At 60.0% G+C, this 24,165-nt stretch overlaps 9 protein-coding genes across 9 annotated transcripts; 4 read left to right on the plus strand and 5 right to left on the minus strand.

Annotated features, from left to right (window-relative positions):
- Nucleotides 1-218: 218 nt before the first annotated feature.
- FA10DRAFT_260628 (hypothetical protein) lies at nucleotides 219-829 on the plus strand (the record flags this gene model as incomplete). The annotated part of the gene is made up of 3 exons (XM_025520031.1): nucleotides 219-230; nucleotides 303-742; nucleotides 778-829. The coding sequence occupies 3 exons, from the start codon at nucleotides 219-221 to the stop codon at nucleotides 827-829; spliced, it is 504 nt and encodes a 167-aa protein (XP_025378074.1).
- A 71-nt stretch (nucleotides 830-900) lies between these two features.
- Nucleotides 901-3,092, minus strand: FA10DRAFT_267304 (NAD-dependent formate dehydrogenase). Its single transcript, XM_025521856.1, has 4 exons — nucleotides 2,470-3,092; nucleotides 2,280-2,399; nucleotides 2,073-2,206; nucleotides 901-1,951 (listed from the first exon to the last, which is right to left on the minus strand). The coding sequence occupies exons 1-4, from the start codon at nucleotides 2,617-2,619 to the stop codon at nucleotides 1,123-1,125; spliced, it is 1,233 nt and encodes a 410-aa protein (XP_025378075.1). The 5' UTR covers nucleotides 2,620-3,092; the 3' UTR covers nucleotides 901-1,122.
- A 1,824-nt stretch (nucleotides 3,093-4,916) lies between these two features.
- Nucleotides 4,917-5,614, minus strand: FA10DRAFT_126043 (hypothetical protein). The gene has a single exon (XM_025517953.1). It carries the CDS (start codon nucleotides 5,472-5,474, stop codon nucleotides 5,052-5,054), a length of 423 nt encoding a protein of 140 aa, XP_025378076.1. The 5' UTR covers nucleotides 5,475-5,614; the 3' UTR covers nucleotides 4,917-5,051.
- Nucleotides 5,615-5,802: 188 nt separating this feature from the next.
- On the plus strand, nucleotides 5,803-8,264 carry FA10DRAFT_267306 (ras-domain-containing protein). The gene is made up of 5 exons (XM_025521857.1): nucleotides 5,803-6,611; nucleotides 6,678-6,847; nucleotides 6,910-7,003; nucleotides 7,083-7,167; nucleotides 7,238-8,264. Exons 1-5 carry the CDS (start codon nucleotides 5,987-5,989, stop codon nucleotides 7,896-7,898), a joined length of 1,635 nt encoding a protein of 544 aa, XP_025378077.1. The 5' UTR covers nucleotides 5,803-5,986; the 3' UTR covers nucleotides 7,899-8,264.
- Nucleotides 8,165-10,859, minus strand: FA10DRAFT_252545 (hypothetical protein). The gene is made up of 4 exons (XM_025519658.1): nucleotides 10,359-10,859; nucleotides 10,052-10,283; nucleotides 8,716-9,998; nucleotides 8,165-8,638 (listed from the first exon to the last, which is right to left on the minus strand). The coding sequence occupies exons 1-4, from the start codon at nucleotides 10,791-10,793 to the stop codon at nucleotides 8,315-8,317; spliced, it is 2,274 nt and encodes a 757-aa protein (XP_025378078.1). The 5' UTR covers nucleotides 10,794-10,859; the 3' UTR covers nucleotides 8,165-8,314.
- Nucleotides 10,860-11,018: 159 nt separating this feature from the next.
- On the plus strand, nucleotides 11,019-13,600 carry FA10DRAFT_302073 (hypothetical protein; the record flags this gene model as incomplete). The annotated part of the gene is made up of 2 exons (XM_025525058.1): nucleotides 11,019-11,396; nucleotides 11,466-13,600. 2 exons carry the CDS (start codon nucleotides 11,019-11,021, stop codon nucleotides 13,497-13,499), a joined length of 2,412 nt encoding a protein of 803 aa, XP_025378079.1. The 3' UTR covers nucleotides 13,500-13,600.
- A 334-nt stretch (nucleotides 13,601-13,934) lies between these two features.
- FA10DRAFT_286554 (hypothetical protein) lies at nucleotides 13,935-17,702 on the minus strand (the record flags this gene model as incomplete). Its single annotated transcript, XM_025524079.1, has 3 exons — nucleotides 13,935-16,764; nucleotides 16,984-17,029; nucleotides 17,390-17,702. The coding sequence occupies 3 exons, from the start codon at nucleotides 17,700-17,702 to the stop codon at nucleotides 13,935-13,937; spliced, it is 3,189 nt and encodes a 1,062-aa protein (XP_025378080.1).
- Nucleotides 17,703-18,747: 1,045 nt separating this feature from the next.
- Nucleotides 18,748-20,133, minus strand: FA10DRAFT_267312 (hypothetical protein). The gene is made up of 5 exons (XM_025521858.1): nucleotides 19,968-20,133; nucleotides 19,657-19,880; nucleotides 19,569-19,578; nucleotides 19,481-19,489; nucleotides 18,748-19,419 (listed from the first exon to the last, which is right to left on the minus strand). Exons 1-5 carry the CDS (start codon nucleotides 19,993-19,995, stop codon nucleotides 18,914-18,916), a joined length of 777 nt encoding a protein of 258 aa, XP_025378081.1. The 5' UTR covers nucleotides 19,996-20,133; the 3' UTR covers nucleotides 18,748-18,913.
- Nucleotides 20,134-21,147: 1,014 nt separating this feature from the next.
- FA10DRAFT_126205 (kinase-like protein) lies at nucleotides 21,148-24,150 on the plus strand. Its single transcript, XM_025517955.1, has 2 exons — nucleotides 21,148-22,714; nucleotides 22,775-24,150. The coding sequence occupies exons 1-2, from the start codon at nucleotides 21,266-21,268 to the stop codon at nucleotides 24,053-24,055; spliced, it is 2,730 nt and encodes a 909-aa protein (XP_025378082.1). The 5' UTR covers nucleotides 21,148-21,265; the 3' UTR covers nucleotides 24,056-24,150.
- The last annotated feature ends 15 nt before the right edge of the window (nucleotides 24,151-24,165 follow it).

The raw sequence follows: 24,165 nt of genomic DNA on the forward strand, positions 1-24,165 counted from the left end.
AGCCGTCGTTGCAGAGGCTGCCTGCCCATCCGCTCGACTGACAAGCAGCAGGCAGGAACGCTCGGACCACGGAAGAACGCAGGCCGGCCGAGAAGGGGGAAAAATAAGAATCCCCAACACGTGGAGGTCGAGGCGACTTCTCCGCCGGTTAACGATCGACGGTCGACGCAGGACAACGACGACGGCGACGGAAGAGTTCTGCTCAGGCTGAGACAACCATGCATTGCCTCGTGAGTGTATCGAGCAGGCTGGCGAGCGCCTTGTTGATGTGTCGAGCTGATGCGGCACCATGGGCGAACCAGCGCTGGTGGTTGCCGCTTTTCATCCTACCCTTGCCCGCCGCGTCGCCGTACCTGCTCCTGCTCTTTGTCCTTGCGTACGCCATCAAGACAAAGCCTTGCGCCTACTGCTCCTTCATCGTCGTAGGCCTCATGATCAGCACGGCCTCATGGTACGATTCCCGCAACCTCGTTCTGTCACCCACGTCTACCACCACCACCACGACTGCACCCCAAGCTGCTCCACCCGTGACGTGTCGCGCTTCCTGCCCAGCAGAGCCCGACCCATTTCACCACCTGCTCGGCTCCGTCACGCCCGCGTGTGCATTATTCCCTCCTCCTCCTGCTTCTCGGTCCTCACGCCTGGCACAGCAGCGGAGAAAGAGGGGCAACCAGGCGAGCTACTACTGGCTGAGCGTCAGCCATTTCGTCTGGAACTTTTGCGGCCACGTCGGCACAAAGAGGTCACCGTTGCTGCTGCCCACCACACCCTCATCAGAAGCATCACCAGCATCAGCATGGTCGTTGTCACCATCTTTGGCACCTGGTAGCGACAGTCAAAGCGCCGAAGGAGGAGGAAGACAAGACAAGCAGATGGTCTGGCATAGAATACCCAGTCGGATTCATGTGGGATGGGGCGAGCTTGGTTATGGAATCAAGCTGTGGTAGACCCGCCTCGCAGCAAGAAAAGGCCATTTGTACAGTACTGATCCAGGTCAGAGAGAGCACGGCCACGATAAAATGCAATCAGTCTCCCGCCCAAAAGGATTCGGTGAATTGCAGTCGAAGATTCAATTTACAAGGTGCATTCATGTAAAGGATTCATGTTTTCAAGAGGCTGACCTTACTTGCGCTGGCCGTACGCCTTGGTGGCGTAGTCTCCCTTCTCGACGATGAGGTTGGCCTGGGTCTGGGGCTTGCCGTTGAGCCAATTTTGGAGGATCTCGACGGTGCCGTCGGCGTACCGCTTCTGCGCATCGAGGGTCGTGCCCGAGTAGTGGGGCACCATGGCGTTGCCTCCCTCGTGCGCGTTCTTCATGCTGCGCCAAGGGTGGTCCTTGGGTGCAGGCTGGTGGTTCCAGACGTCGCCGCCGTAGCCGAGGAGGTGGCCGCTCTCGACGGCGGCCTTGACGGCCTCGGCATTGCAGATGGCGCCACGGGCCGTGTTGACGAGCCAGGCGCCCTTCTTCATGCTCTTGATCGTGTCGGCGTTGATGAGGTCGCGGGTGCCCTCGTGCAGCGGGCAGTTGACCGTGACGACGTCGCACTGCGACAGGAAGTCCTTGAGGTCTGCGACGCGGCGCGCATTGACCTGCTTGGCGGCATCGCCGGGCAGGTCCTGGTAGTCAAAGTAGAGGAGCTCCTTGCAGTTGAAGGGGACGAGGCGCTGGAGCACGCGGTAGCCGATGCGGCCGGCACCAATCGTGCCCACGACCTTGCCCTCGAGGTCATAGGCATCGCGAGCAATGGCAGAGACCTTCCAGCCGCCGTCCTTGCCGAGGACAATCTGCTCGTGGCCCACGTTGTAGTTGCGCACGAGGACAAGGATAGTCATGATGACGTGCTCGGCGACGGAGACAACGTTGGAGCCCGACACCTCGGCGACGGTGATCTGGCGCTCATTGGCTGCGTTGAGGTCAACGTGGTCCGAGCCCACACCGGCAGTGATGCAGCTGTCGACATTCAGTCAGCCGGTGCACTTTATTTATTTTCTTCCTTTTTTCTCTTTTTCTTTCTTGGTGGAAGCATGGCGCATGCTGCCAGCGCCTTTGCCGCCATTCATCGACAACTCACAGCTTGAGGTTCTTGGCCGTGGCAATGACCTCGCGGGAGAGGTAGCCGGGGTGGAAGGGCGTCGTGATGACGACGTCAGCGTCGACGATTTCCTTTGCCATCTTGCTGTTGGGGCCCTCCTTGTCGTCGGTGACCTACGACGTAATATATCATTGTCAGTGAGCCAGACGAAAAAGTGATGCCCTCTAAAGAGAGGACGCTACTCACGACAAACTCGTGGCCCTGCTCCTTGAGGAGCTTCTCGAGGCCGAGCTTGTTCTCGGTAGTGCCTAGGAGGCGGGGCTCATCCTGAGCGACTTGACCGCCAGAGTAGAGAATGGCGAGGACCTGTGTGCCCGTAGTGTGTCAGTGGCAAGCTTGGCTGTCAGAAAGGAAGGGGATGAGAGAAGGAGCTCACCTTGACCATGTTGGGCTGTGTGCTTGAAAATGATCGAGTAGCGAGAGGTGTAAATGCAGGCTTGACTGTCCTTGCAACAAAGTTGGACAGATGAGACGAGGGATAGATGGTGGTGGAACGGAAGGAAGAGTGGACGGCCGAGCGAAGCATCTCTTTATAGTTCTATTTTATTAACTTTGTGGGAGAAGAGGAGACTGAGAAAGAAGAGAGACAGCGGTATGCAGCGGCGAATGGCGATTGCCGGCAGAGATGCAATTGGGAGAGCAGCCAAGGCAAGGAGGAGAGGGCCGGGCGATGTGCAGAGTGCGGGCGGTCGCTCATCTTCTACTATTGTAAATACTTAAACAAAAAGAAAGGCTGTCTATGTGTGTGGCTACATTAGGAAGTAGCGGCTCAATCATGTGGAGAGAGAGAGAGAGAGAGAGAGGAGGGTGTTGGTAGTGGAGGGGGCCCCACTTTGGCATGAGCGCAGCGCCTGATATCATCGCAGCCTTTGGTCCCGCTCGAGAGACCGCTTGGCTTGTCCTGGGCCTCTAACATTGGAGGTGGAGACACACGTACGTACGTACTGGTCCCTTCTGCCCTCATCGGTCTCTGTCCGGCCAGTGTGGACTGACCCCGATAGGGCTGGCGTGCGCAGGAAGAAAGATAGTCAATTTACCCCCCGCCTGCATTTTAGACTAATTGCATGCCCTGCACGGGCCCCGGCGATAGATGGACAAGTAGTAGTACGCGCGTCGTAGCTACTACTACCCAACAAGGGAAAATATGCAACACAATTTAGATAGAGACAGGGCTACAATATAATATCGAGCAACCTCCACTCCAAGAAGAAAGGCACGGGAAAGGACTTGTCGTACGGGAAAAGAGCGCGGCGACTCGGCGGCCTCTCTCGTCTCGACACGTAACACCGGCTATGCCTGCGTCTGCGGTCGAGGCGGACAAAGTTGGCGAGACCTTTGTGTCAGTAGCACAGCGGACATAGCAGTAGTAGTATTGCAGCAGCAGGCGGTGGAAACAAACATATAGACAGGCAAAGGGCGGAGCGGACGGCCATAGGAGAGTAAAACGTGGGCAGGGTATGAAAAGCAAAAAGGAGAGAGAGAGGCTGCGACGACAGTGACGACGGCTGCTGTTATTGCAAAGTTGCGGATGCTGTCCATGATTACTTGCTCGGCGACGAGTGGGGGCTGATGGCTGCCTTGATCTTGCCAAAGAAGCTCTTCTTGCGATCCCGCTGGCTCGTCGCCTCCGAGGCCTGGCGACGGTCCTGGCTCGCATCGACGGAACTGTCGTGGGTAGGCGGTTTCCGGGCGCCCAGAGTGCCAAACTTGCTCGTGCGCTTGCTCTCGCTCGTGCTCTTGGAAGGTGTCTGGGGTGCCTCGGCGGCTGGCTTGGGCTTGCTTCCCGTGCCATTCGTGGTGGAAGCGGTGGTGGTGGCAGCGGCTGCATCGGCTTTTGTGGTGGCTGCGCCAGGGATCGCAGGGGCAGCACCGGCGGTGGTGCTGTTGCGCACGGCGGCCGCAGTCGTCGTCGAGGCACCTGCGGGGGCAATGGCACCCGATGGCGTTTGCTTGGAAGACAAGCTTTCGGTTTGAGCTGGTGCAGAGGTCTTGCCGTTGGAAGGAGCAATGGCGCCTGGTGCCGTCTGCTTGTTGACGTCGGTTGGCGCGTCTGGCAGCGACTTGTCCGGTGTTGCAGCCACGGCAGCAGCAGCACCATCCGTAGCACCGAGACCGGGAGCGGGGGCAGAAGCGGCAGCTGGCGCTGCAGCGGTGGATGGCGCCGTGGTAGCCGCCGTCGAGGTTGTGGTAGCATCCGTGTTGGTGACGTTTGTCCCGCCGGAGCTCTTGGTTCCAGCAAGGCTGGCCGCGCCACCGCCAACGGCAGCAGCGCCCAGAGCACCAGCAGAGCCAGCAGCAATGGCGGCCGCCTTATCGCCGCCTTCCTTCTTGTCAGCGCCTGCGGTCTGAGGACCGCCGGTGGCCGGGTCGACGTTGGCCGCAAAGCCGCTCTCGTTGACGGCGACAGGGGGCTGGGAAAGGTTGTTGGACGAGGCAGCCGTCGCAGCCACGTTGGCGCCCGATGCAGCATTTTCCGTCGTGGCCTGAGACGGGTGTGTCGCCGAGGCACCGCCAACGGGGTCGACCTTGTCGGCGAGGGCAGCGTTGTCGCCCTTGACGGCATCGGCTTGCACCTGCTTCTGCTCCGCGCTGGACACGGGAAGTGCATCCGAGGGCGTGCCTCGGAGAATGTCGGCGCCTGTTACGGTGGCCACGGCGCTGGCGACAACGGGGGCAGCCGTGTGCGTGGCTGAGGTGAGCGAGGGAGGGATGGCATCTGCAAATCGATACCCGCGATGGCTGGGTCAATAACACTGTCTGAGGATAGATTTGGCAAACAGTCGCCCCTGCACTCACTCCGGACGTCGCCGTCAGCCACCTCCTTGATGCCGCTGGCGGGCTCCTGCTTCTTCTCGGCTTCCGTCTTTGGTGCAGCTTGTGCCTGTCCCTCGGTCTGGCTCGCAGCAGCAGCAGGCGCAGTGCTCGCGTGCTCGCCGTCGGTGCCAGCGATCATTGCCGTTACGGCCGCAGCAGCGGCTCCCACGCCGGCAAGGGCGCCCTCGACGGCATGAGCAGCCGTCGTCGTGGCTGGCTCAGGACCAACATCGACAACGTTGTTGACGTTGCCGCCATCGTTGACCGTGGGCGACTCTGGGTTCGTGGTCCACTGCTCATCGACGATGTACTTGTAGTGCACCTTTGTGTTGGATGGCAAGGAAATCTTTTGTAGAAGAAAGAAGAAGAAAGGAAGTCGCGACGTTTTAGGCTTTTTCGTGATAACGCATCCACACCAATATGGCTTCCCGCACCACCCACCTGTTTTGCAAAGGAGCCATCCGGCTGCCTATCGAGGGCTACCCGCTCCTTCCACTCGTCCCAGTCGCCGCTGATCTGGACATTTCCCGGACCGGCCTTCCACGAAAAGGGTGTAGGCGTAGGCATCGTCGCTGTCTCCTCTCTCTCTCTCTCTTACTCTTTTGGGGGCAGGCAGTGGGTGGATGGGAGTGAGGGAGAGAGCGTTGGTGGGTTGTGGCTGAGAAGTTAAAGCAGAATAGATCCGGGCCCTCGCTCGCACACGCACGGTTTCTTGAATTTCTGCTCGGAATATCAGACACGGACCAGGAACGCCACGTGGTAGAAAATTGAGGCTTTCTCTCTTTCTCTCTTTCGAGCAAAAAGTTGCAGGAGCCCAAAAGCAACACCAAAATTGCGAGATAGAGTTTTGAAGGGGGGGGAAAGGGCGCCCCTTTTCCCTTGTTTTGACAGACACCTCCAACCGACGAGACAGCAGCATCCCTTGCCAAGGAACCTCATTTTTCTCTTCTTTTCCTCTCCTTTGCTTCCAACGGGGGAGGGCCTACCTATAGAGAGCCTCGACCGAATAGACGGACGGGGGAAAGCGCGCGCAAGGGGCCTGTCGATAGAGACAGCGAAAGCCGGGAAAGCGCGAGAGCATGCAAAGCGGCGCTTCGTCCTCGTCACCTCCACTGCGGTCCCTCTCGAGCACCAAGGTGTCGCCGGCCGTCACGACGGCGACGACGCGGACAGTTGACAGGGGCGGTGGTGCAACTAAAGGCGCTACGGACACGCTCTCGGCCTCTGATACGCTCCTCGACGTCATTGCTGGCGACATTGCCGCTGATCCCGTCCCGACTACCTCGCCCCAGTCGCCGCCCGCGGCGCTGCCGGTCGTGTCGCCAGACTACGCCCAGAGGAGCGTACCAAACAGGAGGGGACTCACCCTGGCTCGGTCGGCCACCATTGCAGGCGAGGGCACGTACGCGGTGCGGCCGACAGGCAGCCCTCCGTCGAGGATGCACTCATCAGGCGCTCTGTCGCCCCCGGCATCCTCCCGGCTTACCCCTGCGGTCGGACCTTCTTCAAGCTCGGGACTCGGGCCCGGCGGTGCAGGGACAACATCAGGGATAGGATCCGCCGCAACAGGGTCAGCAGGAGCAGCAGGGGCGGCAGGAGCGACAGGATCAGGAGGAGGCGGAGGTGTGGGAAATGGGCCAGCATCGACCAGGCCAGGGCTGGGAGGTGGACTGGATCTAAAGGTCGTCATTCTGGGCGCACAAGGTGAGTCATGATTTCTTAACCAGCCAGCATTTCCAACTAAAGCGACTCCATCAACGACTCCCAAAGGCGTCGGAAAGACGTCGCTGGTGCACCGCTACACGTCTGGCCAGTTCAATGCCTCGTCGATTCCCAGCACAATAGGCGCCAGTTTTCTCACAAAGAAGCTCATCATCGACGGCGTCAAGGTGCGACTCCAGCTCTGGGACACGGCGGGCCAAGAGCGGTTTCGGAGCATGGTGAGTGTTGTTGTGCTATAACCCTCCATCGGACCTGGCTGATGGCCTCGTTCGACCCACAGGCGCCCATGTACTATCGCGGAGCCAACGCCGCCGTCATTGTCTACGACATCACAAACCCCGCCAGCTTTGACGATGTGCGGACCTGGATAGAAGGTGAGCCGGCGACAGACTCTTCCTTCGCGTCTGCGATCTCTGATGACCGCGCTTCTCCGTCGCCCGTTACCATCTCTAGAGCTCCGCAAGAATGTCCACACGGACCTCGTCATCCACATTGTGGGCTCCAAGGTCGATTTGGCGTCGCGGTATCGCCAGGTGTCGTGAGTGGCCTCCGATGTCCCGGATGAGGTTGTGTCTAGCCCCTGTGCTGACTGTGCTGCCTCTCCTCAGCCTCGACGATGCCCAGCAACTCGTCACAGGCTGGACCCGTGCCCTGTCACCGTCGGCCTCTCCACCTAGCAACCCACTCTTGCGGTCGCAGTCTCAAAAAAGCGCGCCGACCAGCTCGTTCCGAAAGTCCCCTGGCGGTGCCTCGACGAGCCCCACATCGCCCGGTCGCGACTCGTTGAGCGGCGATGCGCCTCCCACGAGCCGGCTGGCTTCTGGCTTTGGGAGCCTGGCTGCCATGCGGAGAGGCCTCATCGCAACCACGACGACGACGACGACGTCAAACGAGGACGAGGACGGGGGCAGTGGGTCGGGCAAATCCAACAATTCCTCGACGAAGGCCGCCGACGAAGCAGCAGCCGTCGACCGGGGTGTGGGTCCCGAGGGTGCATGGGACTTTATCGAGGTGACGGAAGTCTCGGCAAAGGACAACGAGGGCATTGAGGATGTCTTTGTCGGCCTCGCCACGCGCCTCGTCGAGCGCAGGGAGCAGATGGAGGCCATGGCGACGCGGCGACGGCAGAAGCTGGCAGGCCAGCACGGAGCAGATAGAGACAGCATCTTTCTTGGACAAGGCACGGACAGCGCCGATGGCTTCTCCAGGGCCCGCGGCCAGGGAGATGCCTCGGGCGCAGCGGCGGGCTCCTGGTGTTGCGGCGCTTGATGCATCCGCGACGGTGACGAGAAGAAACGACCCAAACGACCAAAAGAACGACCGATACGAACCTCTCTCTCTCATACAAACAAACGAGCCTCCATTCCATCCAGTCGTGTTCCTCATTCTATGCTATCCCCCTTCTACTACAACTACAACTACAACAGCCACTACAACAGGCATCCATCGCATCGCTCTCCCATCACGTAGTCTGCAGCAGTAGCAAGTCCCGCTACCCATCTTTCTCCTTCTTCTCCTTCTTTTCCCTCTTTACCCCTTTTCGGCTTCTTCTTTTCATTTCCTCACGACGACGACGATGATGATGATGATGAGAAAGATGTACATTATTCTCCTTGCCGCTCCTCTACTCAAGCTGCTTCTATACATTTGCCACCCTGTCTCTGTGCAGCAAGCGCCACCCGCCCTCACTTCCTCTGCCGCCTCTGAAGGCCATACTGGCTCAACCAAGTGTCCTCCTGCCCACCTGCTCCTGTCCCTCCCTCTCCCTCCTTCTCGAGCTCCCCCACCTGCTCTGCACCCACCTCGCTGACGAGCGCCGCGGGCGAGCCAAACAGTGGATCCGCGCCCGTAGCGCTCTTGGGAAACGCAATGACGTCGCGGATCGTCGGTGTGCCGCAGAGGATGGCCATGAGCCGGTCGAAGCCGAGGGCGATGCCGGCGTGCGGTGGGGCGCCTGCCTCGAGGGCGTGGAGCAGGTGCGCAAATTGCGCCGTCTCGGCGTCGCTGAGCTGCAACGTTGCCGTTTGTCGTCAGTATCGAAGAGAGACAGAGACAGAGACAGACACAGAGAGAGAGAGAAACACACCTGGAGGGCAGCCTGGAGGACGAGGCGCTGGAGGTGCGGCGAATGGATGCGGACGGAGCCGCCGCCGACCTCGACGCCGTTGAGAACGAGGTCGTAGTGCTGGCCCTTGCAGTGCTTGAGCACGCGCTCACGGTCGCCGTCGTGGCGCTGCAGGACGGCCTGGAGCGCGGCGAGGTCCGCCTCGACAGGCGCGGTAAAGGGGTGGTGGGTGCTGCTCCAGCGGCCGCGCGCGAGATGCTCCTTGTCGCCGTCGGCGCGTGTAAAGAGGGGAAAGTGGGTGATCCAGACGAAGCGGTCGCCCTCCTCCTGTGCAAGGTGCCCGGTTGCTGCTGCTGCTGCTGTACGGAGCTGGGAGAGCAGGGCGAGTCGAGCGTCGCCGAGCGAGGTGCTGCCTCCAGCAAAAGGCCGCCGCCGCGTGGCGACAAAGAGGTGCGTCACTGCCTCCCCTGACGGAGAGGTGGGCGGCGTGGTGCTGCCAGCCTCGATGGCACCCTCGACGGCGCGCGCGAGTCGATCGGCGTCGACCTGCGTCGGCTCGATCTCTTGACTCGAGAGGTAGGTGCGCACGTTTGTGCTCTTCCGGAGCAGGAGCGAAGCAATGCTGTTTGGCTCCTCTCGCCTGACCTTGAAGCACTCGACGCCCGGGACAGCCATCGCCAGCTGCTGCACCTCCTTGTTTGACAAGGTTCCAGTCGGGAGCGTCACGGCCAGCACTTCGATGGCCGTGTCAGCCTCGTCGTCCACCCCTTGCTCCTGCGCTGACTCTTCTGCCGAGCCGTCGAGGGCGCTCGTCAGATCGTACAGCTGCAGCCCACTGCGCACGTCTGGCTTGTCGGACCCGTAGCGCGACATGGCCTCGTCGTAGCTCATCACGGGAAAGTGTTTCGGGAGTGGATGGTCGGGCCTCGCCACCTTCCAGATCTTGCGCACCAAACCCTCGACGACCTCTCTCACTTCGACGGCGCCAATCTGCCAGCCGTCGATGGCCGTCGCTGGGCAGCCGCTGACGAAGCCCATCTCGACATCGATCTGGGTGAACTCTGGCTGGCGGTCCTTGCGCCCGTCTTCGTCGCGAAAGCACCGGGCCAGCTGGAAGTACCGGTCCGTGACACCGGAAGCGATGAGGAGCTGCTTGGGCTGCTGGGGCGACTGCTGCAGCGCATAGAAGCGCGGCTCAGCGATGCTCGTGATGGTCGACGAGGCCTGGCGCGCAGGGACGAGGTACTCGCGTGCGCCCTCGGGCGTCGAGCGGAGCAGGATCGGCGTCTCGATTTCGGTAAAGTCTGTGGGTCCAGTTCAGCCGCTGGAAACTAGCGCAAGGGTATCCGAGACCCACCCTGGCTGTGAAGGTACTCCCTCACGGTCCATGCCACCTTGCTGCGCAGTCGAAGGTTGTGGCCCAGCTTGGCCGATCGCAGGTCGAGGTACCGATGCTTGGCCCTGATCTCGTCGCGAGCCGGCGCCACCTCGTCCATGGGGTCAAAGGGCAGTGATCCAGACGGAACAGCATTCAGAACCGTCGTCTCGCTCGCTTCCAGCTCGAGGTCAGCCAGCTGGTCGGAAGGGTTCTGTAGAGCAGGGAAGAGAGCAGTGGAAGTGAGTGTCGAGAGGAGGAAGAGGAGGATGTAGGTTGCGGCGCTCACCTTGCCCTGGCGTTGCGCTTCTTGAGGCCTCGACCGCAAGATTCCTTCGACGTGCACGACGCCATGGAGGCCCGCGCGCTCCCACGACTCGGCGACGTGCCTCTGGTCCTCTCGCGCGACGAGCTGGAGCCTGCCCCGGCCAGAGGGCAACAGCAGCACGGCAAACACGAGGCTCTTGGAGATTCTCCGCAGCGACACGAGCCATCCCGCCACGCTCACGCGCTTGCCGACGTTTGCGCTTGCGATGTGAGCGACGGGCGACAGCGGTCTGGAGAGCGAAGACGAGGAAGACGACGTCGACCGGTGTGCGCAACCGGCCTTTAACGTGGCTGCGACGAGCGAGGCAGGCCTTGGACATGCTTGCCCAAGAACGATCCAACTGCGAGGCGCGCCAGTGGTGCTGAGTCGGCGCCGAGGCCAGGCTCTCCTGAGCATCGTCTGTTGGCCTTCTTCTTCTTCTTCTTCTTCTTCTTCTTCCTCCCTCTTTGGCGACGCAAGAAGAAACTGCGTGCACGGACGGGAGGCCAGGGTAGAAAAAGAAAAAGAAAAATTGCGCGCGCGCGGCTCGCGTGTCGGTGTAAATAAAACCAAAACAAAAAGTTTATCTTGGAGCAATGCAAGCTTGCTCAAGAAAAAAAGCACCCGAGGAGGACGACGACGATGGCAGCCTCGGCACGAGCGACTGCTGCTGCGCCTGCGTGTGCGACTGCCTTTGACGAGGCCGGGGCAGGCGTGGATCTGCAAGAGATCCACGACTTTGCCGTGGACCTGGTCCTGCGGGCAGGCGCATTGGTGCGGGCGCGCGCAAGAAGGCAGGCGGCCAGGTCCAGACGGCCATCGGCTGCTGCTGCGGGCGCGGGGCCAAGCACCGCGCTGCCACAGGAAAAGGCCTCGGAGATCGACCTCGTCACGGAAGTCGATCTGGCCGTCGAAGATTTTATTCGATCGAGTATTCAAGCGCGGTATCCCAGCCATGCAATCGTCGCCGAGGAGTCGTATGGGGCGGGATCTTCCAAGGGCTACTACACCTCTCGCAGAGTGAGTGCGCAGACCTCCTCTGTCTTTTCTCCCTCTTCGCGCTTTGCTGACGTGCTGACGACAAAACAGGGCCCCACATGGCTGGTTGACCCGATCGATGGGACGCTCAACTACACGCACCTGCTCCAGCTCCACAGCATCTCCATTGGCTTCTCCTGCAGCCACTCTTCGATCGCTGACGATGCGCTCGTGGGCTGCATATATGCGCCCAATCTCGGCCCACTCGGCACGCTCTGGAGCGGTGCGAGGGGCAGGGGTGCCTACCTGTCCTATCCTGCGCGAGTACCCACGAGCAAGCGGCCCGTAGTCGACCATGGCTGCCATCTGGCCGACCTCGAACGGCGGAGCGCCTCTGCTTCTGCTGCCGTCGATGAAGACGAGGAGGAGGACTATGATGCGCTTGCACCGCAGAGACTGCCGCTGGAGAGCAAGCCCCTGCCCGCCGATGCGCCCAGTGGGATCCTGCTTGCGAGTGAGTGGGGCAAGGACCGGCGTCGAGGCAGGGACGGCAAGGGTAACCTCGCGCGTAAACTCGCGACAATGACGACCCTCGCCGCCAGCGACGATCTGACAAAGAGGGCGCATTCGCCCTCGCCCTCGCCGGAGGCAAAAGTGCCGCACCTCCATGGCGTGCGCAGCCTGGGAAGCTCGACGCTCGATCTCGCCTTTTGCGCTCAGGGCTCCATCGACGTTGTGTGGGAGGGCGGTTGCTGGGAGTGGGACGTCTGTGCCGGCATCGCCATCCTCCTCGAGTCTGGGGGCATCGTGACAGACTCAAATGCGCCGCCAGAGAAGGCGTCGCCGTACTGGCACGAGACTGACTTGCCCAGGGCTGAGCTGGGCGCGAGGCGCTTCCTCGTCGTCCGCGCATGCACCTCGACCGAGGGGGAGACGAGTCACCAGGCGCAGCAGCGTGTCGCGCGGCAGATCTGGCAGCGCACCCCTGGACTCGACTATCGGAGGCTAGGTGTCACATACCATGTCGAAACCAAGAGCCAGGCAAAGGCGGCGTCGTCCGTCCGGGAGATCAAGCGTCTCACTGCCGAAGAGGCGGCCGAGAGGCGAGCAGCAGCAGCGGCGTCGTCGGGTGCGTCAGAGGAGGAAGAAGAGGAAGCCTCGTTCGGAGGAAGGCTCTTGGACGAGGGCAGAAATCGATGGGAGCACAATGCCTGGGACCATGTCGAGCCGCCGGAAGCACATCGGGCCCGCATTCAGTCCATTCTCGCCACGCAGGCCGAGACGAGGCTGTCTGCGCACGAGGCCGAGCCCTACCACGCCCAGCCTGCTTCGTTCTGGGACAAGTTTTACGCCTCGCACGAGAATCGCTTCTTCAAGAACCGACGGTGGCTCCACCTCGAGTTCCCCGAGCTGGTGCATGCGAGCCAGCGGGGTGCGCCGCCCACGAGGATCCTCGAGGTGGGCTGCGGCGCCGGCAACACCGTCTTTCCGCTGCTCGAGGTCAACGAAAACGAGGGGCTGGAGGTGTTTGCGTGCGACTACTCGGCCGAGGCCGTCGACGTCGTCAAGTCGCACCCGCTGTACGCCGACGGATCCCGGCCGGGCCACTGCCGGGCCAGCGTCTGGGACCTCGCCTCGGCCTCGGACATTGACGGCGTCGCCGAGGGCAGCCTCGACATTGTCGTCCTCATCTTTGTCCTCTCGGCCCTGCGACCCTCGGAGTGGGCACAGGCGGCGCTCAACGTCTTTCGATTCCTCAAGCCCGGCGGGCTCGTCCTCTTTCGCGACTATGGCCGGCACGACTTGCCACAGCTCCGCTTCAAGAAGGGGAGGATGCTCGATGAGAATTTCTACATTCGAGGCGACGGCACGAGAGTCTACTTTTTCGAGCCACACGAAGTCCTGGCCATCTTTGGGGCCACTGCGCCACCCGATGCCCAGGGCGCCCCCGCAGCAGCTGCTGTTGCTGAGAACGCTGGGCCAGGGGAGAAGGAAGAGGAGGATACGACAAGGAGCACCCCGAGCATCGAAGACACACGCTTCGAGACGGTGCAGATGGCCGTCGATCGACGCATGCTGCTCAACCGCAAGGAGAAAAAGGAAATGTACAGAGTCTGGCTCCAGGCAAAGCTCCGGCGTCGGTAGACGGGACATCCTTTGTTGTTGTTGCCCCAGTCACTGTATGTACTGTACTGTAACCTGCATCGTACGTTTTGGAATGCAAGCAATACTTTCGTTCCCCTTTGGGCTGGGCTGCGTTGGACTCGGGTGGGCCGATTCGTCATTGGTAGAAGAGAAAGTAAAGAGAAGAGTCGAGGACACATTACAGCAAGTACAACACGTCCTTCTAAAGGACAGAGTGAGGGGACCGCGAAAAGAAGAGGGGAAGAGAGAGGAGGAAGAGCGTTTAGAGAATCCTTTACAGCTGAATCCAACGATGTGTATCGAGGTGTGTGTGTATGTGTGAGAGAGGAACAGAAAGAAGCGAGAAGAGAGACAAGTACAAGGTTGGGGGGGAAAGGACCAGACAGGCAGAGGGAGGCGGGGTGGGGGAAAGCGGTGGAGCACATTACAGAAAGCCTACAAAACATGGCCGCGGAACTTGCCCGAGGACGAGGCGGAGACGGGCACGTCCTTCTCGTCCTCCTCCTTGAGCGTGAGGCCAGCTTGGTCTTCTCCCAAGGCAGGTGATGGCGAGATGGTGGCCTGGCCCATTTGCGGCGGGAGCAAGTCCCAGTCGGTGTCTTGGCCCTTTGCAGCGCATCCACCCTGGCTTGTCTCGTTCCGCAGGTGCCTCGAGAGGGCATCGGCACGCGCAAACGCCTTGCCACAGCTCTCGCAGGTGTGCGGCTTGATACCCGCATGGAGCTTCTCGTGCCTCGAGAGGTCAAACGAACGCGCGAAGCTCTTGCCACAGCCAGGCTCCTTGCACTCGTAGGGCCGTGCCCCCGTATGAGAGCGAATGTGGCCGTTGAGGTTGAATTTGCGCGTGAATGTCGAGCCGCAACCTGGGATGGGACAGACGTGGACCGCCTCATTCTTGCGCCGGCTCGCACTGGCCGCCTGCGTCGCACTCGTCGTCACCTGCTGGACGGGCGGGTTGATCATGCCGAGATGCTCGCCCACGGTGCTAAGCGGTGTCGAGCGCTGCGATGGCGGGCCACTGAAGGCGCCATAGGTAGGCAGGGCCGTTTGCGAGTAGAGGACCGTGTTGTTGGGCCCGGCAATGGCGTCTCTGACCCTGCTGAAGCGGCTTGATGGCCCTGCGCCCGGTGACATCTGCCCTCCACCACTGCCTGAAGCATACGGGCTGCCCTGGACCCGGACGTGCGGGCTCGAGCCCTGGCTGCTGCCGTTGCTGCGATCAGAGCCAAAGGAGTAGTTGCGGTCGCGCGTCGTCTTGTACGGATGAGCGCGAACGGGCGAAAAGGAGCCTGTGCCCGCCGATCCAGCAGAGGGAGGCGGGGCCAAGCTGCCGTCGGGTGCCGTGATCCTTGTGAGAAACTCCTCGGGGTTCTGGGCCCGCGCCAGCGACGAGAGATCCTCCGATTGGGCCCCACGGACATGCCGGCGTGCACCCGAAGCTCGATGGGATGATTGAGAGCGGTGCAGTGTAGGCTGCAGCAGGTTCGAGCTCGGTGGCTGCCACTGATTCGTCATGAGTTGCGACATGAATGGTTGCTGTCTTTGCCTCATCGGCCCCGACGCTGGCTCTGCCGCTGTTCGCGGCCGCTGCTGAAGGAACTGTTGCTGCTGCGGCTGCTGTTGTTGTTGTTGCTGCTGCTGTTGCTGCTCATGCTGCTGCTGTTGCTGCAACATCGAAGGATTGACACCTGGCCCGCCATTTGCCTGATTCATATGCTGCTGCTGCTGATGCTGTTGCTGCTGCAAATTCCGCTGCTTGGCCGCCTCGGTAGCCCAGTCGACACCTGATGCGGCCGCCGTCGGCGTCGTGTCCGTCACGCCGCCGGGCACGATGCTCCACAGAGGCGAGTTGCTCGCTCCAGGCGATCGTGGACCGACGTCGGAATTGGCGCGTTTGCGCATGACCGAGGTAGGCGACTCATCCGTCGGCCTGTTGGCCACGAAGCCCATGTCGACGTCGAGACGAATGTACTTGCGGATGCGGTCATAGGAGTCCTGCCGCTTGGGATCGTTTGCCAGCTGCGACGGTCCACGAAAGGCCGTCGGCTCTGCTCCATCGAAGCGTGACGCAAAGGGCGCCGGTGAGCCGCCAGAGAGATCCATGAGCGTAGCCTGCTGCATGTTGTGGTAGTTGTTTGGCTGCCGCCGAGGTGCATCATTAAACGCAAAGTAAACGCTACCTTGTTCTTGCTGCGGCGGCTGCTGCTGCTGCTGCTGCTGCTGCTGCTGCTGCTGCTGTTGCTGTGGCTGCTGCTCTTGTTGATGTAGTTGCTGTTGCTGCTGCTGTTGCTGCTGCTGTTGCGGCTGTGCCTGGGCATGAGCATGAAACTGTGCTGACTGCTGGATCGGTTCTGCCTGCTGCTGTTGCTGCTGCTGCCCTTCCGACTGCGACTGCTGCTGGGCCCTCATCATTTGAGCGTCTTGCATGGCAGTATCGTTGATAGAAAGCGTTGGCACCTGCGAAGAGTCTGCCGGAGGCTCAAAGTGGAACTTTGGCAAGTCGTCTTCGTCAAAGACTGGGGCGTACTGTCCGCTTCCGACAGGAAAGGGCCGTAATCGTTGCTGCTGCTGCTGCTGCTGCTGTTGTTGCTGTTGTTGTTGCTGCTGCTGCTGTTGCAGCTCGATGGACGGAAACGGAGACTGCGCCTGCGAGGTCGATGGCTGAGACTGGGGCTGCGGCTGAGAGACGGGCAAGGACGAATCTTCTCTAATGCTCATGCGCTGGCCGAGCGACTGCATCCACGCCTGGTCGGCCTGGTCTACGAGGGGGCTGCCGAGATTGGACCCAAAGGAAGACGATCTCGTGTGCTGGGGCGACTGTGCATCCAGCAGTGGACTGGCAAACGGGCTGACGACGGCCTCTTGTTCTCTCCGGTCCCGATACGAGGAAACACTCGGTCTATGCGACTGGCTGCTGCTGTTGTTGTTGTTGTTGTTTTTGTTGGTGTTGTTGCTGCTGCTCGTGCTGCTACTCTGGGGCGCAAAGTTGAAGACGCCGCCCAAGTTCTGGCCAAGGAGCGAGGACGGCTGAAGGCTGTTGTAGCTGTCGGCCGTCTCTGGGTCGTAGTCAAAGGACGAGGCCTTGTGGGCAAAGTCGAGTGCGTCGCCGTTGTTAAAGACGGCACTGGAAGAGCCGAGGTCCTGTCCCGCGCCGCTGTTGCTCCAGAAATCCTGCTGTTCGCTGAATGCGGCGGCAGAGTTGTACGAAGGGGTATACGGCCGGGTGATTTGATCAAAGAATTCGGCTTCTTGATCGATGGGCTCACTGGGAAAGCCCGGAAAAAAGGGGAGGGAGAGATAATGGAGGAGGAGAAGGATGACGACGACGAGGAAAGCAGGTGTTGGAAGGCAACGAAGATGAGAATGACGTTGGCGAGATTAGGAAAGGAGGGGAGAAGGAGAGGAAGGGGAATGAAGAAAGAGCGGTCAGTCATTCCTTTTCTCTCGGAGCATCGTTAAGCGAGAGGACGCAGGAGTAGCTCACCTAGACAGCGTCAGCTCCGGCGCAGAGGAAAAGTTTGAGCTTGCACCTAGATGAAGTGGGGCTGGGCTCAGCATTTTTGATCGTGCCTGCCAGGGAGATAGCAGGGAAAAAAAGAAAAAAAAAAGAAAAGGGCAGCAAGACGAGGGACAGCAAGGTAAAATGGGGGAGAAGGAGATGAGGCGACCGAGTAGAAGTCACTCTGGGTCCGATCGGGGAGGCGCACAGCCCGTCGTCGCTCGACGAGGCAGCAGGGAACGGGAGGAGGGAACGATGCTCGATGCGCGTAGCACCCGGCGAAATAGCCGATGACGAGACGGGGGGGATGAGAAGGGAAAAGACAAGGAGAAAGGGGAAAAGAGGAGGGAAAGGAGGACAAGGGCGCGAAGAGGACGGCGAAAAAACTCACTCCAATGTGCTTCTGGGGTGGACAGTGCGATCGTTGTGGCCGTTCCCAGGGCTGTTGAGGCGGCAGCTGCTTCTTGCTGCGCGGCCTGGTCTGGGTGTTTCGGTGGGAAATCGGTGCTAAACATCCACGAAGGTTGAAAGTCGCCAGCTCCGTCGAGCACCGACGCCCCTTGGCCCTGGCGTTGCTGCTGCTGCTGCTGCCCCGAACGCTGCGGATGGGTGCCTGGCAGATTGTCTCGATGTATTTGATCAGGTTGCTGCACTGTTTGGAACAGATCCAGGGGCACCGACGTGGTGGGTTGGGCCCCATTCATGTCTGAGGGCGAGACGTGTCTCTCTCTCTCTCTCTGTTTCTCCTTTCGTCTCCCCTCTCTGTTCTCTTTGGTCTTGGTATGGGTCTTTGTTCGCAAGAAAGGATAGATGAGTGGTGTGGAGCTCCGGCGTCTTGCAGCGTTGCCTTCGTCCTCCGCTGACAGTTGGCTCGCGTGTGCGCCCTCGCTCTTTCTCTCTCTCCCTCTTCTCTCTCTTTTCTCTCTCTCTCCTCTCTCTCGCTCCGTCTTCCCTTTCACCGCTCGCGGATGAAAAGGCCCTTAGTGGCTTGGCGGAGACGGAGCTGAGAGGCGGGCGAGACACACGGGAGACGGAAACGGCGAGATGATCGAGGGGCCATGCGACTACGCGACGAGTCCTGATGTGCGCGGCGCTCCTTCTACCCCGACCGGACTGCGCGCTCCCCAGTGCGGGCCCAATGCGAATGCCGTGGGGGGGCAGAGCAGAGTGCGGTGATGAACGGGAGAAAGAACGGACAAGGAACTCGACCACGCCCGTTGGTTGGTGATTGCTTGGAGGAATGTGTCTGTTTGCGTGTGAGCGTGTGAGTGAGAAAGAGAGAGAGAGAGAGAAGGAGGGGATGCTTTGCGATAGACTGGATCAATTTTTCATTTTCCTTAACATAATTCCTAGCGGAATCACTAGTGTGGCCCTTTCGTTGCATCACGCAGCTAAGTAGTGTAGTAGTGTCCAGTGTATAGTCTTTTGCACAAGGCGAGATAGTGCGCCCACGCTAGGCACCGTTTGCACAGTACAGTTGAAGACAGACCGGGGCCAAGAGCTGTCGACCGGCAGCTAACCGTTCGAAGCCACAAATTTCGATCCTCGGCGGCGCCGGATGGAGCTGCCATGGATCTTCTTGCCGACTTCGACTTTGCGAAACCTTCGGGGGCGCAGGGCCGCACAGGCAAGCGCGAACCAACAGTGGATTAACCATATATATAGCGAATGGGGTCCTTTTGCGACGAGACAGTTTTCACAGTAGTAGTAGATCCAGTGAGACAAACAAAGGGAGAAAAAAATAAAGGGGGGAAAAAAGACGAAGCGAAGCAATAAAGACGGAAAAAACGTCGCAGGCCTACGGGGAAGAGGAAGAGTGCGTTAGGAGCCGATAGCGGCTGTGGTTAGGGTGAAGCTAAGGGGGATATATGCGTTGTAACTGAGGTTAGAGACCACGTGAGAGTAGCTCAAGAGATCAGTACTTGGAGCGGCGTCCGCTGACGCAGGCGATAAGCAGGGGAATGACGCTCAGGGCAGCGGCGCCAAACGAAGCCCACGTCATCCAGATGATGTTGCCGTACTCGATGTCCACACCTGGGTTGCTGCCAAGATCAGCAACGCTCTTGCGGACCTTGTAGACAATGGCCGTCCAGATGGCTGCGGCAACAGCGAGGCAGCCAGCCGCCAGGAGGGCGAGCAGCGCAGCGAGCAAAAAGGCGAAACGGTGGGCCAAGAAGGCCACGAGGAAGCTGAGCCCCACGACGACGGTTCCGATAAAGGCCAGGATGTTGGCGGCCTTGGTAAAGGAGCCAAGGTAGCTCGAATCCCTCAGCGTGGTAGCAGGAAGTGCCTGGCTGACGTAGGGCTGGAGCTGCTGGTTAATATCCTGCTGCAGCACCTTGATCGGGTCGAACTCGTAGACGAAGCTCTTGTCTGAGCACGAACGCGTGCTCGAACCTTGAGACTGACCAGCGCAGAAGTCTGTTGGACGGCAGTCAGCATCAACTGCAACCTCTTTGCGAAATAGAGCTAGCAAACTCACTGTAAAGGCCTGATGTAACGCAGCAAAAGCAATAGGGGATCAGAAGTCAGTCACCGCATACATGGCTGGACACTCGGAAGACACACACCCCACTCATACTGTAGGAGAATTGAAGTTAGCGCAAGTACAACAGCAAGAGGGCAGAGGAGAAAAAAGGAGGAGAAGGGAATGCTCACGTTGTACTTAAGGCCATTGCCCGCAAGCTCGGGAGAGTTCTGGTCGCTGGCGAAGATGCCATTGACGGCGATGTTATTCTGATTGGCAATGGAGCGGATCGACTGTTCAAAGTCCTGCGTGTTGATCGAGACGTAGCGAAAGGACCGCGACACCATGTTCTCTGTCAACTGTCCGATGTTGGACAAGATCATGAGGACCATGGCGCTAAAGGTGAAGAATTCACCTGAACAAAGGGAGGCAAGGGCCGCCAAGATGTCAGAACTGTGCAAGTCTGTATCACAGCCAAGCCATCACAAAAGCGCCCACTCACCGAGACCGACGCAAAAGACTGACACCATGATGGGCAGGTTTCGCTTGCTTGCTATCGTAGAGACGAGGTGGTGGGATCGGCGGGTCGCGCTGCTGCTATCCGCACGCGAATCGTTGACGCCGGGGTATGCACGGGGTCAAAGCAAAGGGTATGGACGGGCGAGGAGTAGAGGGCGCGCGCGTTCGTACGTACGTAGCAGAAGAAGACGAAAGGGAGGGAGAAGAAGCTGGATGGAGGTGGTAGAGGGCAGAGGTGTGAATGACGAGGGTGTCCAAGAGGGTGAAGCAATGTCTCCACCAAATTTCAAGTCCCCACCCACTACTTCACAGATACAATACTGCCAAGGATCAGAGCCGCTAACCCAGGGGTGTGTATCAAGAAGAATCGATAAAAGAGAGAGAGAGAGAGAAAAAAAAACCTCCTACCATTTGATATATTCGAATTCGAAAGCACATATCAAGATTTTATTACGGATTCACGCAGATTCTAGCCCGAGCAATACAGCTTCGTAGCTGCCCAATGACGCAGGTCATTTGGTCGCGCTATGACTTCACGCGTTGCGATATCGAATCGAGGCACAGCCCGCTGTTCAGGACCCGCATCCGGGGCCTCAAGCCACACAGAGGTGCGAGGCAGTATTAGTACCCGGAAAGTTGTCTGCACACAGAAGCCCTTTGCGCTGCCAGGAGTGTAATAGGAGTACTATGGCTACGAAGGCTTCGATGTGTGGACGAGCGGAGTTTTCGCCCAAGATGCCGGTCTTGCCGGCTTGCGATGATGCGTCGGTCAGATCGTCGTGAGCGTTGCCTGTTGCCGTGAATTGAGGAGCCGCTAGGAAGGTGCGCACGTGGAGGCCGTAGATTAGAGATTCGAGGCGCACGCGCACTTACTTGTCAAGCACCACTGCTTAGCCCGGCTTGGGCTGGTGAGGCTGCTGCACGTACTGGTACAATTAGTGGTCGAGATCTGTCCATCTCGGCGATCGGCCAGAGAACGCCCCTCCCCTCCCCTCCCTCCATCCATCCATCCACTCCATCAGCGCCGCCGCTTTGTGGGCGCATCGTGGACTTGGGCTGGGCTGCCTGGGCACAAGCACAGGGGCAAAGACTCCAAGACACGCGCCCATCGCACTAGCGGAGTCTGGCAGGAGGCGCAGGACAGTATTAGATACGCCCAGACACGTCAAAAAGACTCCGCTCCCAAGGTAGATGCCTATAATCTCGTTCCAGAGTCGAAAACCTCAGTATTCGTCAGCTTCGTAGGCTCCCAACGACACCAGTGAAGGCACTTGAGTAGACATGGCGACGAAGGCAGCTACTGCCAGTTCACCCTCGCCGCCTCCGCCGCCGTCATCGCTACCGGCGGCATCCAGCGGCCCCACGGCGCCGACAGACGCGAGGCGAACGTCTAATTGGTCGCTGTGGCCAATCAAGACGTCGTCTTCCTCGCCGTCGTCGCCGTCGTCAATAAAGCAGCAGCAGGTGGCTCAGGCGCAGAGACAAACGCAGACGCAGACGCAGGCACAGACGCAGACGCACCACGGAGACTTTCGTTCTTCAACTTCAGGCTCGCCGCCTTCGCCCTTTTGGGCCGGACACAGTGACTCGTCGCCTCCCTCGACCCCGCCCGACGTCGAGCCGCGCACGGATCTCGGGCCAAGCTCTTCTTTGCTCAAATCGCCAAGCTCGAGGAACGACATCTTCTCCGCGCCAAGCCCTCAGATGGCCCCCGCTCCACGGAGAATACCGCCGTCGCCGATCTCCACGGCAACATCTGCCACGATGGCCACGACGCCCAGCAAGGTGACGCCGAGCAAGAACTCGAGCTTCTTTGGCAGTGGCTCGCTTTCGCCCTCGCCTGCCTCGGCCTCGGCTGCGATGCAATCCCACCAGCTGCGCGTGGCGCCCAACGCCGCATACATGTCGTCCGACGAACGGCCAGCATACGGTCGATCGAGCACCGAAGAGAGGGAGCGAGAGCGGGCGAGAATCAGACAGAGCAATTCAGAGATCGACTTTCGTCTCTGTCCTGCCAAGTCGTACCTGCTCGGCGAAGGAAGGCACTGCAACGTCTACCTTGGCTCCTATCGTATCAAGAGCCAGGGCGAGTGGCAGCTGTGCGCCGTAAAGAGGCTCCACGCCGATCGACAGAGCCAGCTGCTCGGCCTGGACGAGGCCTTTGCCCTCCGGCGGCTTGGTGCTCACCCGCACATCATCAAGCTCATCAGTGTCAGGGACGAGGTTGTCCTGGCAGCACCATCGCCCAACAGCGACAAAGACGATGGAAGGAGCCTTGGCAAGGGCCTGCCTTCGACTCTTGCAAGCCACTTGCGGTCGTCGAGCGACACCCAGTCTCACGTTGATGTTGCGCCTCCCGTTGTGCCGCGGGAACGCGAAGACCCCGTTTCTCACCGAAGACTGGCTAGCCAGCCGCTGGACCGAGCCACGCAACGAGCAGTGCACGCAATGCAGCCGCCCGTCGTCCTCGTAGCCTCGCCTGACGGCAGCGAGCTGCATTCCTCCGACTTCAATGTCAGCCTCCGCCCCTCTGAAAATCACACCGACCCGCCCCGCTTGTTGATCTTGCTGGAGTTGCTCCCATATAGCCTCAGCTCTTTTGCAAGGAAGAACCCCCTGCTTGTCGACTGGTTCCAGTGGAAGAAGTGGGCCGTCCAGCTCTCCGAGACAGTGGCCTGGCTCCACGGAAAGGGCTGCGTCCACGCGGACCTCAAGCCCGAGAACATTCTGGTGAGCATGGTTGGCGTGTTCAGGCACAGAGCTCGTGACTGACTATGACCATGTCCCCAGCTCACGACCGACCTCGACGTCAAGTTGTGTGACTTCAACTCTGCTCTTTTCCCCCATCCGTCGATCCCCCTCACCGACGGCCTCGGCCTGGGCACGCCCGCATACAGCGCACCTGAACTCATGCGCGGCGCAGCCAACCGCGAGACTGGCTTCAGCTTTGGTGTCGATGTCTGGAGTCTGGGCGCCATCCTCTACACTCTGGCCACCGGCAAAGAGGCTTTCTCGAGGGCGCGAAGCATGATTGACCTGCTCTACCGCAAGCGAATGTTCTTTGAGTCAGAGGAGAATGACCGCATCGCGAGGCAGAGTGTTGCAGAAGGCTGGGGAAACGTCAGCTCAAATGCTGGGTCACAGCCTGTCAGCCGAAGTGGGAGTCTGCGCAAGAAGAACAGCACCAAGAGGCATGCAAGTGGCGCTAGTGACGAGAGCTCCAAGTACCAGCCATTTGCTCAGCCTGCCCTTCGGCGCGAGCCCAGCTGCGAGAGCGTTTCGAGTGTGGCAAGCGGCCTGCTCCGGTCAGCTTCTGGGGGGCGGCAGACGAGCGCAGAGGCCATCGATACACTCCTCGAGCCATCGACACCTGTGGGTCTTCTTGTGCCGCCGGGCTCGAAGAAGGAACAGACCTCTTCGGCCCCGCACAATCTCGGCCATCACCGTGCATCATCGCTGGGAAAGAGTCACGCTAGTACGCTTCAGCCTCATGCGCCCCGTTCGTTGCGCGCTACAGCTGTAGCGAGGCCTACAGTGCTAAGAAGGACGACGTCTTATGGCGGTGCTGAGAGCGAAGAAAGCTCGTCACCAGATCCTACGAATACATCACAACAGCAGCTACAACAACAACAGAAGCAGCAGCAGCAACAGCAGCAAGATGCGATGGGTGGCCGTGACGCGAGTCTTAGTGCTCATTCTGGACATCGGCGAGAGAAGAGTGACGATTCGACCACCTCGTCAGCCTTTGGTTCACCCGTGTCGTCGCCCAAGACATCAGCGGGTCTTCGTCTGGCCGTTACACAGGCTTTAGCCGCTACACATCAGCAGCAGCAGCTATCACGACAGGCGGGCAGCGAGGGCCAGGAGACGGAAGAAGAAGAAGGAGATGATGAAGAGGAAGAAGAAGACCGTACACCGTATCGGGACGGCTCGACAGCCCTTATCCTGCCTGGCGGAGGAAGGCTTCCAGACGAAGCCAGAGACCTGCTCGAAAGAATGCTCTCAACGGACCCGAGAAGAAGACCTACGGCACAAGAGTGCCATCGGCTCTTCACGAAAATCGGTCTGTGACAGTGTCCAGTATCCCCCAAAGCCAATGAGTTACCCCCTGTGCTCTCCCCTTTCCAAATTTCACCACTGTGCCGTGTATTGTAGAATTATGTAAAATTACACAAGACGAC

The sequence above is a fragment of the Acaromyces ingoldii genome (assembly GCF_003144295.1).
Source record: "Acaromyces ingoldii strain MCA 4198 unplaced genomic scaffold FA10scaffold_3, whole genome shotgun sequence".
Lineage (NCBI taxonomy): Eukaryota > Fungi > Basidiomycota > Exobasidiomycetes > Exobasidiales > Cryptobasidiaceae > Acaromyces > Acaromyces ingoldii.